Source organism: Toxotes jaculatrix, chromosome 8, assembly GCF_017976425.1.
Source record: "Toxotes jaculatrix isolate fToxJac2 chromosome 8, fToxJac2.pri, whole genome shotgun sequence".
NCBI classification, from domain to species: Eukaryota; Metazoa; Chordata; class Actinopteri; family Toxotidae; genus Toxotes; species Toxotes jaculatrix.
Genome location: NC_054401.1, coordinates 6,596,783 through 6,609,889, shown reverse-complemented (window position 1 = coordinate 6,609,889; position 13,107 = coordinate 6,596,783). Strand labels below are relative to the sequence as shown.

The following is a 13,107-nucleotide window of genomic DNA, read 5'->3' as shown; positions in this document are numbered from 1 at the left end:
TCTCTCTCTGGCTCTTTTCTGTCTATTCCTCTCTTTTCATTCTCCCTTTCACCCTGTCACTATAATTTTTCCCAGCCTCCATCTCTGGCTTTACTTTTTATTTTTTTCCTCTGTCCATCGTCTTGGTTTGCTCTCCCTCTTTGCCTCTTGACTCTCTCGCCCATCTCGTCTGTCTTTCTTCTTCTCTGCTTCTGTGCATCTTTCATGGGTAGAAATAGTCCGTCACACATGGGAGAGGACCAATTACATGGGGAGTCTAGAGGCTCTTCCCCAGAAAAACTGGAATTTTTGAGAGCATACTCCTCTATTTCCACTTAATTTGACATGGCTGCGTGGTACTTTTGACCATGTTAAAAAAGAAAAAAAAAAGAAAAAGTAAATTATATAATTAATAATTTACCTAGCTTGAATGATAATCTAACACAATGCATGCTTACTATCAAAATATGAGGAATGATGTTTATTTATTTTTCCTGTACAACAGACTAACTCTTCCTACACATTGTGCATACCTCTTGAGTTAGAGTCAGTCTGTTTATCTGTGTAAATAAATCATGTGCATACGCACCCACCCGTCTCTCATAAACAAAGGGACTGACAGCTGTCTATCATAACCTGGTCTGCTGAAGGATTCAAATTCTCTGAACAACAGTGCAGCTGAAAACTCCATGAGATGTAGAGAAAACTATATTCAAATTGTATCTGGCTGATGGATTGTCACTGGCCAAACAACCCGCAGTCTATACCTGGAAACTCAGTCGCTATAAAAAGACCTGTCACCATCTTTTGACAGTTTGCTATAAATTCGGATAATTTTTTCAATGTTTTCCGGTATTTTAAGTCTTATCCTCCATTCCTATTAAACTTACTGCATTAATTATGCGAAAGCTCTTTACAATTTTGCCTCACATTCACACACACAATGACACACCTGTGGAAGCCAGCTACCATGAAAGGCACAGGTGTAAACAATTGGAGCAACTCGATGTTCAGTGTCTTGCCCAAGGTTGTCCACATCTTCGTCCAACATCTTGACAGGAAGAGCTGGAGAATGAGCCACTACTCCTGCAATTAGTGGATAACCAGCTCTACCTGTTGAGCCACAACTGCCTCATATTACTGAATGAAACTAGTTCCCTGTCATGCTGGTGCCCCTACATCTAAAAAAAGAGAGAATAATAATTTAATTAATACTAACCATGATTCAAAAGCCAGTTAATAAGAAGGATATAGCGAGACAGCAATAAGTCTTATGACCAAATAAACAACAACTAAGTCTGGCAGTTGAGTTGGATCTTTAAATCTAAATCTTACAGATGCAGTCCCGACTGACAGCAAGATTTCTCTTCTCAGCTGATGTTGCAGTCAGGAGGATTCCTTCTTATAGGACGATTATGAAGCCAAGTCGTTAAAGGCAGCCAGTAGAAATTATTACTGTTATCTTTAAACTTTTGGCTTGTCTTTAACCAGAACAAAAACTATAAACGAACACATTTATTAGTGAGCGACAAGTGAGTGAAAATATGGGTTCTCACACTTTTTTTTTGTGTATTTACTGGCAAAAGTTAGTGAACCTTGTATTTAGTGTCATGTAACTGTTGTGTGTGGATGAAAGAGGATGAACTAGTTTTGGGCCACTCAACCCCTTTTCCGTCCCTAGATATACTGCTCTGTCTCTAATCCTCCCCTCTCTCTGTATCACCTTCTCTTGCACTCTCATGTATGCTGATCAGCATATGAAAACACTTCCTCTCTCTCTTCTCCTCCTCTCCTGATCCCACTCTCCCTCTCTTCGCCGTCTCCTCTTTCCTCTTGCCGATGAGCATATGAACACACGTCTTTCTTCTCCTCTGCCGGCTGCTGCCTCCCTCTGTCCCTGCTGCTTCAGCTCAGCCCATGGGCAATTTTCACACAAGGCTGATTTAATTCATTCACCACCCCCCACCCCCACCCCCCTTCTTCCCTTCACTGTTCTCTGTTCTTGCTAAGGGAAGGGGATGAAACAACATGGTCTCAACACCACACACGTTTATATTCATATAAACGGACACTGACAAATGAAACACACTGTGAGTGCACACACACACACGCGCAAGGCTGCACAGAGGCATGCAGTGTGCACGCAAGCAGTGGAGAAATTGAGGCAGAGTTAACATACAAGCACGCATGTTTTTATATGGAGGTGAAGGGGCACATCGAATATGCACAAGCACCTGAGAGAACACGCATACTAATCCACTTGTATGTACCGAGGCAAACATTGAACTACATACAAATTGATCCACGTAGAAGAAATGTTCCCATGATAAACACCCAGGAGCTCATATGTAGATGCGGAGGCAAGAAAACGCATGAATTTTTAAGTATTTGAGGAAAGCTGTTTTAATTAGTCAATCAACAGAAAATTAACTGAGAGCAACTCTGACTGTCAAAAGTTGGTATTTGCACCAAATTTATTGTAAAAAGAAATTAGTACTGAGTTCTCAGTTAATTTTCTGTTGACACCAACAGTGGGTGCCCAGAAAGTAACTCTGAACTCAGGGAAATTTCAATGGGCATTTGTCACTATTTTCTGACTTATTTTTATGCACAAAACAATAAAATTATTAATCCAACAATAAATATTTAAAAAAAATCGCCATATAGGTAGGCACACCACAGCACAACACACATCAAACGTAGTACTACAGTAATAGCCACTTCTGTCAGAGACGTTTGGCCTGGCAAGGTTTGTGTGTGTGTGTGACGGTGAATGATGAAAGAGCAGCGAAAGGAGCTCGGGTGGCGGCGACCAGACCTGTTTGAACAAGACGTTTAACCTGGGGACTGCTTCCATAAAGACTAACCATTATCCTTCTGGAGCCCCAAGAAAACACACACATATAAACAGTGCACACACACGATCAAAACAACAGGAGGTTATTAATGGTCAGGTGTTGTTCCAGTTCCGCTCCAAGCACTTCTCCTGCAAACTGCATCCCGCAAGGAGCCATAATCATCACCCACTCCCCAGCAATCATTTACAGCAGCACCAGCTGCCCAATGTCCTCTGGACAAACTGGATCCACAATCTCATAATAGTCTCACACACTGTATCTCGGGTGATTTAAGTCTCTGCAGCAGCAACAGACCTTCAAACTGTCAGTTTTATCATTCGGATGGAACAGTAGAGTCAGAACAACAGACCCTAATGGGGAAATCGTGGGGAGGGGGATCACGTAACAATAAATCTCATTCTCGGGGACCCTTCGCAGAAAGCACACGAGTGAGTCATGTGATGGATAACTGCACCAGTGTAAAGGGTATTGATACGTCCGTCAGGAAACTGAGATGGCGTGCTCCATCTTGGGAGAATGATAGTGTACTGTAAGCGGCTTGAACATCCAAGGAAAAGGATGTGGGGAAATGGGCTGCAGTCGTGGGAAGAGCAACAGAATTTTTTATTTTCTACAGATTTCCTTCTTGCAGATTATTTGGTACTAATGTCCTTGTGTGACATGGCAAGATGGCAGTAAACTCCAAGGATAATACATCACTCTTCCTTTGCACACTCACATCCACACACTCGTATTAGATAATGTCATTATTGATGCCGTTTATAGAAATTTCCATGGGCCAGTGAATAAAATAGAAGAACATCCTCTGCATGGCATTAGTGGCACGCAAATGTGGAATAATGGATTCAGATATGTACTGCGCTCCAGCAATGTATTCATATTTCACTCATCCAGCAGTGGTGGACAATTTTTATGCTGTTCTCCCCTCAACTCGCTCAGTCTGCAAATCAATGTCCATTACACTGACTTGAGTGTTCATATGTCATTGGATCCTCTCTCCATTAATTCTGCTTCTGCACAGACTTCAGCCTCCTCCACTGAATGGCTTTCAGAACAGAGCAACTACTGAGTACGTTGTGTGCATGCTCCAGGAGGCTGCTACAGGCAGATGGTCATTACAGTGACACGTTGACCTCCAGTGGCTTCACAATGCACTGATAATGAACTAAACCACTTGTGCAGTGTGGTTGTCACAGGCACTTTTTAAACCTTTATTTATTTAGCCAAGGTTTACAGAGCTTTCATACTTCTGGCAAGGCCGTGCTTCACACTCATAAACTTTCACAGCTTCACACCTGGAGGCTGTCCATCGTAACCACAGGCCTTTACACTTGGAGCGACTGTGGCTTCTTCAAGGACACAACTGTGGTAGTTCTTCAAGCAGAGCAGAACAATTCTCATTCACCTTGCCTCACAAATTTAACCACCTAGGTTCCAGTTAACTTACTTCTCTAACCTCTAAGCAGCTCAGAAATACTGTGACAAAAATGCAATGGAAGTAATGTAACTTGGAGCTATTTTACATATTTTCTTTTCAGTTTTAATTTTTACTCGATAGCATATGCACAAAGGCTCCAGTACCCCACATTTATTAAGAGGTCCTGTAATAAAACTGTTAATTTGACTGGATTATTCAATCCATCCTGCACTCTCTTAAACTAGTTACATTCAGTGTTGGACCACTCAGCTTCAAAAAAGTCAATTACTGATTAGATATTGCTCATTGAAAAAGTAATAGCAATACTTCATTAATCACAAAACAGTGAAAGTTATTAGTTACAGTTCTCATTACATTGCTTACATTGCTCAGCACAGCTCCATCAAATTTGCCTTTAAATGACTTTAGAGCCTCCACACCCACACTTCACATCTTGTGTATTTAACACACGGGGAAATATTAGACATTATGGTTTAACAAGCAGCCAACCCACTTTTAGGAAGTATTTACTGACCATCAACAGCTTGATTAATGTTAGCCATCCACAAACTCAACTAACCGCACCGACACACCGCCAGCCTCTAAGACAAGCTAACACATCCTGCACCAGTTTGTCAACTGAACGCCTGAACGCAACCGGGCCTTATTTACTATGCAGTACAGTGAACACAACAACTTTTGGAGTGAAAATATGTTTGAATCAACCTCATTTTGAAAATCCTAAATTTTCCAATCAAAATCAGTAAAAATTCAAAACAACAAGCTTTATGTAAAAAACAAACAAACAAAAAAAAAAACCCTGAAAATACTTGTGTGGCGTGAGATTATTTTATGTAGTGACAAAACACACACACATACACACACTGACATACACAAATGCAGTCAAACTCTCTTCATCATTCAAGTTGCAGGGCTGTTTGGGGGATAAAGGAAGCAGCAGATCTCACCAGAAAAGGTGGATAACAGACATTAATCTTACCTCCTCTCCTGTCAGATAGTACGCCGACAGCAACCCGCCGACGTAACGGATGTTCACCTCAAAGAGTGACGCCTCGCCGTTCTGTTGAACCAGGAGAGAGAGAGAGATCAAATTGTCAAATGTCATATTTAACCAAGGTCTCAGTCAATGGTAAAGCAGCACAGTGATGTTTATGGACAAAATGAACACACTGTAGTCACCGTAAGTTGTCTTTTTTCCCTCCACCCATGGTTTTTGTGTGTGGAATTTATTTAACTCTGATAGCTGATAGATGAATTGTCCTTTGAAACCTCTGGGTATATTACAGCCCAGATGTGCTGATAAATATTTCAGGTCCAAGCTGTGAAGTCACCGTGAAACACGGGTATGTGAACAAAATTGATTACATCCAGGTGTGCAAATTCGTAATGCATGTTTGTGAGAGAAATAAATCTTTCCAACTTATTTAAACAAGAACCAGAGGCACCAAGACTCAGAGTGTAACCAGGCCATGGGCAGTGGTGGCTGTGAACCCCTGGTTGTGTTTCTGGGCATATGGCCCTGCACCGCTGTTCTGATCTAGTGGCAGACAGTCTTGTCACAACTGATATATCTGATTGTTTTTAATCTTCACATGATGAAAGCTTTTGTATTAGCATAACCCGCATGCTGTAAAAGCTAGTGTTAATGTTCACATTATTTTAAAGATAAGGCTGGCAAAGTTCTATATTTATACTGTATTTATACTAAACAAATGGAGCTTTAGTCCTCTCAATACTTTCTGACTTTCCTACCCTGTCTATGGCTTTTAGCCCCAAACCCATTGGTTCTTACTGTTAATCTTGAAAATGTCTTGTAAATGCCAATCTCTACAAAATGTGGCACATATTTACATTAACATTTTTCAAAAAAGTTAAATAATTTCCTAAAACAGCCAGGTACTGTAATTTAAAGTAAGTTCTCACTTACCATTGCTCTCGTTTTACACTTTGCCTTTGTTTTATAGTTGCTGCTACTTTGATTTCAAAGGGAGGAGTTCAGTATCTTTTTAACAGGCATCCGGGAACAGGTTGTCTGGCAGTTGGCGGACCCATTAACCTCTCCGGGAATAAGACTGGTGAATTTCTGCTTATGAGGGAGTCTCTCTAACAACCAGGCTCCCATGCTCTCTTTGTAAGCCTGTTGTAATGGAGATTCCCTCTCCAAAGAAATAAATGACTAGAGGCAGGCCAGCCTCAAAAAGTCAATCCCCAAAGTCAAAGCCATGTAACCATGTTCCCCAGAGTTTAGTTTCCTCTTTCCTCTTTTGTCTGAGAGTCTCTAACAACTGCAAAGCATTATCAATGAATGGAGAGTAAGCTTACTGACTCAAGTTGAATTTTATTCAAGCCCTCCGCTGTGTGCTTTTGAAATGTTTGTTGCTCCTCTTCTTTTGTCATTTATCGTTTTAGACTGGATACTGCTCTGTATCAGGTAAGTCCAAGATTTTTTATTTTTTTTGGACTGATTAATTACAATAAAATCCCTGATTATTAATACAGATAAAATAATTGACAGATTATTTTGACAGATAACTAACACTGTAAATTCTCAAATAGTGGCTGATAGCTTGGACCTTCATTTGCTTAAACTGCTGAGAAAACCACAAAGTGTTGTGTTTTACCTAAGGTAGCTTAACAATGATCAGAAGAAAGAGCAAGTAGAAACAAACCTGTCCTAATTCTTTTTGGAAAAATGTTGACACTTAAACAGTGTACCGTGTCTTCTGTAAAGAAACAAAAAGAACAAAAATAACATTTTCATCCAACAACTCTCTTTCTGAACTACTCTGTTTTATTTATAATTTCAGGTCTTTCAATAGAATATTTCAATAGATATGGTCTCAGCTCTTAGCTGCAGGTGCAGAAACAAATGAATTTGTAGTCTTATGGCAAAACAAGACACCAGACATTTTGCAGAAAAATCTAATCTGCTCATGCAGCAACTATGAATCCTTAGAGAGGAATTGTGCTAAGGTGCTGTTTCTGTTTGCCAACATTAAATGTTTTTGGTCTACTTCTTTTTCTAAATGAAATATGAAATAAGAGGTAACACTACATGTGTCTCAATATGTCACCATAATTACTGCATCTTACGCCAGCTGAGGGTTGAAGCAGACTGGTACTCATTGACTTGGAGACCCATTGAGAAGGAAATTGCTATCTCAAGTGTGTATGATAAGGAAACTGTAATTGGGTGCCAGAGAGAGCAATTAGCTCCACTCCGAGGAACAGCATAGAGAGGAGAAGTCACTGGCATCTGCTCACTGGTATCACTTATCTCCATATATATCTTTGCTTTGAAATATTTATATACTTAATCCTATTTTGTATTAATATACTTAATGTAAATCAATAACGGGCATCAATAATCATCAAACGTGTTTGTCTCTTAATCTACATACTAGATGCTGCCAGCAAAATACTACTTCACATCTCAGCAGCTTGGCAACAAACACATTTTTAACAAACTGTGCTCTTTAAAGAAATAGTTTTACACTTGGGGAAATACACTAATTCACTTTCTTGCAAAGAGATGGGTAAGAAGATTGATCTCACTCTCATGTCTGTTCTGTAAATATTAGGTCAGATTTAGAAATAGAAGTTTTGTTGATCTTTGCACAGAGCCTATACTAACCAGCTGCTGACATAGGCGTCATATTTACCATTCAGACATGAGAGTGGTATCAATCTTCTCATGTAACTTTTGGCAAAATTTCAAACTGTTCCTTTAACATACAGGGTCCTTGTCAACTGTTATGTAACTCAATGAATGAACTCAGGTATTAAGCGCAGGGGTGTTGTATAACCAAGATGCTGGCTCCATTCCTAAAGTCAGCACTCTGATGACATTTCAGGAGACAAAGCGATGCCGATGCCTCTGGCAGGGCGGCTGAGCATCTTGCCAACTCTAAAATGATTGGCCCATTCACTAATGGTTCTACAATGGTAGTGATTAGAACTGGAGTAACTATTTATCACCAGTGATCGTGTCACTCAACAGGCATAAGATACAGGAAGGACAAGAAATGCTGACAAAGGTTTTGCTAATCAGACTTTTACTTCCCTACACAGGCCCAATAAATTACTCACCAGGCTTTCCATAAAACTTCAATATATACTGATCTGAGAATCCAACAAATTGCACTGAGATATAGAACAAACCTGCAGGCACCACTTCTAATAAAAAGGGTTTTGTTGATTTTTCTGTTTGCATCTGATGTATTTCTCAGGAACAAATAAAACATTATTTCAGTGCAAATGGGGCAACCCTTCAGATTAAATCCACTAAAAGAAATAAAATAAAAAAATCAAACCCTGAGGCTCTGAAAGCGCACACTAAACAACAAAACTTATACTGACATAAATCTATTAAATAGTCACATCATAAGCAAGATATCAAGAAAGATTAGAAACCATGGCAAAGTCCTCTGAGAGCCTGTTTTCATATGAATAAATACAAATTCTGCATTTATTTTAGCTGTACAGAAGGTAAAGTTGAATAACAGCACAACAGATTGGATTTGACTCGAAGGCTGACTGTGGAACTGGTTAGATCTGAAATGCTTTTTCCAGCTTAACATTTTAATTTGTCCAAATCAGCAGAAAAATTGCTGCACTTAGAAATGTGTTTTTATTCATTATCCAAGCTTAGATTCTGATTAAAACACAAAATAATAACACTGAAAAGCTATCATGGCTGTGCACTTGGGCTATTAATTGGACAAAGATATCTGGATGATGTGAAATATCATGATACCCCCTTTTCTTTCTATAATTCTAATAAAGTTATGACAACAATAGAAAAAAACAAATTCAATTGTTGTATTTCAGTTTCAAAGATGAATTAAGTTCTTATCATAAAACAATTTTTCATCTAAATGAAAGCACAAAGATACATTCATGATGTTCGAGAAAAAAATCAATTTAGTCCAGATCAAAGAAAATTGTGGGAAATGTCAACATAAATCATTCACTTTCCCCGTCTTAAGTCTAGTGGTGTTATCTCAGTTTAACACAATTTTATACAGTTTTAGGCATGTTTTATAGGTTCTATGTTCAATTTTCTTGCAAATAAATGATATATCAATCATAAGAAAACCATAAGGGACTCCTAAAACCACATTTATCCCCAAAAAAAGCAATTGTGAAAGTATTCTGCCCACGCCAAGACATTTAAAGAGTTCAATTTAACTGTGCTGCAGCCCCCTCAAGGCACGTTTATGCACGGTGCAGCAAGCATAACTGCTTTCCTACAAGCATGACAAAGAAATCAGGTAAAGTTAATAACACCTGTTTTTTTTTTTTAACTTTTCTTTGTCTCTCCTCACAGTGCTCAAGCTGAGGACCTAATTAGGCGACAACACGGGACTGTCAGAGTAAACACAGAAGCTTTCACAGCCACTGCCACCGAGGTGAAACTCTGCCTCCAGTTTCTCTGTCTACCTTCATTTCTCAGCCTGGCGCATGATTACCGAACAGCAACAACAAATCTGCATTGCAGTGTTGCAGCGTTAGAATAAAAACAACTTCTGACTTGCACAAACATGTTAGACATAAAGCTTTTCCAATGTTCAGGAAAAACAAGCTGACATCTACTATAACTACTCAAGTAAAGGATCTGACTGAACATCTCTTCGCATAGTTTATGGGTGTTTTCACACCTAACCTGTTGGGTTAGATTAATACTACTTACATTTATTTACTAATTACCGAACCACAAAAAATAATGTGTTACATTAGTAGTAGTTAATAGTTAATTTATGTTTGTTACGTTGCTGTCATCTCCGCCAAAATCTACCCATAAATGACTCTAAATCCTCCACACCTTTGCGTTGCATCTCTTGTATTTGACGCGTGTAGAAACAAAAAACAAGACACTGCAGTTTAACAAACAGCCAGCCGTAAAGTTTGGAGTGACCATCCAGCAGCTCCCTTAGCCTCAGCTACAATCAGTCGTGCCCTCTGAGGTAAGGTTACACACCCTCCAACTACATAAAAGAGGTGATGCCTCAGTGTGGGCATAGCTGTAGCTAACATCTGCCACATTGGCCAGCCAAGAACACATCAAACTACAGGTGTGAAAGTGCCTGTAAATGAATCAAACTACAGGTGTGAAAGTGCCTGTAAATGAATCAAACTACAGGTGTGAAAGTGCCCTGTGTTACCATTGATATGCACAATACTAGAACAAAAATTTGCATTTTAATTGTTCCACATAATGTCTGATTGTATAATAAATAATTGTTGTGCAGGAGGAGCCGCACCAGAAAAGGAAATTAATTAATGAGTGTAATGACTCACTGGATGCATTACTGCCATACCTTGTAGGTGTTCTGCTCCACCAGCACCATGCAATGTTGCTAACTGTGTATGGTGCTGGTTTCTCTGTTGACGAGTATTCAACAGCCATGGCAAAGACTGCCTTCGGATTCAGCCCAGATTTGCCCGGGACATGAGCCTGATTGGCATGGCCGCTGTGCTGCCGCGTGCCAAGGAGCTGACGAGACTGTTGCCCAGTGGTGTGTCCTGCTCAGATGCTAATGTAATGATTTACTGCTAATAAAGAGGCATCATTGTCACTGGGCAGATGACTCTCGGCATCGCCGCGATCCAGGTTTCGACTCGCTCTCACATTTCAAAGCCAAATTACACTGATATGACAGGAAAAAAGTGACCCAATGAGCCAGGGATAAAAATTAAGCAGATGATTGCCTCTCCTACCAGAGTTGGTGAGTCACACTCACTGGCTGTTATTTAACTTAACATCGCTAATTAACATGGAGAAATGAAAAAGGACCAATTAGATCCTTCTACTCTAACCTCTATCAGTCTAGCATGCTACACACTCAAGGCAGCTGCCTCTGTCGGAAGGAGTTTCCCAAGGCTGCTCGTCTCCACCCAGCTGCTTTCACGACACAAAGCCAATGCTGCTTTTTCTTTTTTTCTTATTGTACAGTAATTACAGTCTTGATCAGCGTCCAAGCTGAGAAAGCAGTCTCCGACATTAGCGTTAATGACCGTTAACCTCTGGAGCACGCTAAGCACCCTTCTCTGATGGAATGGGAGCTCTTAACTTCCTGCCAATGAAAAAAAAAAAAAGAGGGACCTCACAAATGATGAGCCCACACAGCTCAATATTTAGGTGGGTGACATCAACGTAATTGTATAGAGTGAGTGATGAGAACATTATAGTTTTAAATTGTTTGATCTGAGTTTAAATAGACTACAGCGTGGTGACTGCGGTGACACATTAGATCATTTTGTTTATGGATATTTGCATTTTCAAGATTGCTTTAAAACTACCACATCAGCTGTTAAAAGAGGCTTGTCTAATAAAGTTAATGGTTTTTTTCAATAGACATGTATCATTACAGTGTATTAGAATGTTCCAAGAGACTGACGGTGCCATTTCATTTTATTACCCAGTGCAGCATTGTTGTTTGAACCCAACCTAATGACACACAAAATAATGCACCTAATTAAAAAAAAACCTAATCAAGAACAGCTTATGTTGGCTTGAGTGAGAAGAGCCTTTTAATTTTAATTTTTCAGCAACAATCAAAACACCAGGGAGTCGTGTCTCTTTCTGAAGCCCATCTTCATTGTGTTGATTTGAAATTTAAAGTGACTGTTTCTGATTTTTCAAATAGCATTTTAACTGACAGACATTAGACGGTAATGGTTATCAGTCACAATACATCAACTTCTTTTTCCTATTTTTTTTTTTTTTTTCCACTTGACTGCTACGCTCTTGTTACATTCCCCATGATGCATTTTTACAAGCTAGGGGTGTATGCTTCCTATTCCCATCTCAGACCAATAAACCCTAATTAAATGGTTGGAGCAAAGGAGCATTAAGATAAACTACTGGCTAATGGTTCAATTCTCATCAGGTATGATTTATTTTATTTCTTTGATAACACCAAGTTTGTAGAATATGGTAATTAATCAGCAGCTCACTCCCTAAACATCATCATAAAGACACATGGACACAAAAGAGAGAATGTACTTGATATCATAAACATCTCTACTGAATCTAATAAATGATAAATTAACAGCCTCGTGAATAATTAATCAAATCTGCCAGGGTGATAAATTATAGCTGAATTACAACCCAACCTATCACCCGTCTATCTTTTTCTCTCTCATCCTCTGCATCTTGGAATATTTGTTGCTCTGCATCTGTCTATTTTCAGAGCTCATCTTCATCTTTTGATGCTCTTGCTCTCTCTCTGCATCTGTAAACACAAATTCACACACACACACATATACAGAATCAGGAGAGCAGAATTATGTGTACAGGTCTCTGCTAACTCCTGGGGGATGCAGCCGCTTCCCACCGAGTCCTCTATGATAATGCTTCGGTCTCGTGGGACTTTGCTACGCTCTCACTCTGCTGTTATTATTCACCCCGCTGCAGTCCATCTTCCCTCTTCCTGACTCTGTGTGTAGCTGTCTGCCTCCGTCTCTCATCATATACCTCCCACTGTATTTGGCCTTACTGACTGGGTCCACATCCTTCACTTTGTCTCACCGGCACTGGAGTCTTGCTTGCTCCCAAACTGCCGACAAGAAAAAATAAGATGCACTTGAGCTGCCTAATGTTCCAGTATATTCAGGGTGATGTATTAAATGCCCAATTATGCTGATGAGGTCATTAACTGAGCTAATTAATGCATCAATTATAAACATTTCTGTTTCAATATACTTGTCTTCACATGACTTCTGTGGTATATGACTGAAACTAAATGACTTATAGTTGCTTCAAGGAAATCAGCTTTTCTCAATTAATTTGCAGATTTATGCAGGAGGGTGCTCTGAAATCTAATCAGG

At 39.6% G+C, this 13,107-nt stretch overlaps 1 protein-coding gene across 2 annotated transcripts in view; it reads right to left on the bottom strand.

Moving 5' to 3' along the window:
* The window catches only part of LOC121185886 (mannosyl-oligosaccharide 1,2-alpha-mannosidase IA), a 166,300-nt gene that overhangs the window by 50,493 nt on the left and 102,700 nt on the right, over window positions 1-13,107 (bottom strand). For both annotated transcript variants that reach the window (XM_041044380.1, XM_041044382.1), the window contains exon 4: window positions 5,255-5,335. In XM_041044380.1, coding sequence (XP_040900314.1) covers window positions 5,255-5,335 — 81 coding nt within the window. The remainder of the gene's footprint in view (window positions 1-5,254; window positions 5,336-13,107) is intronic.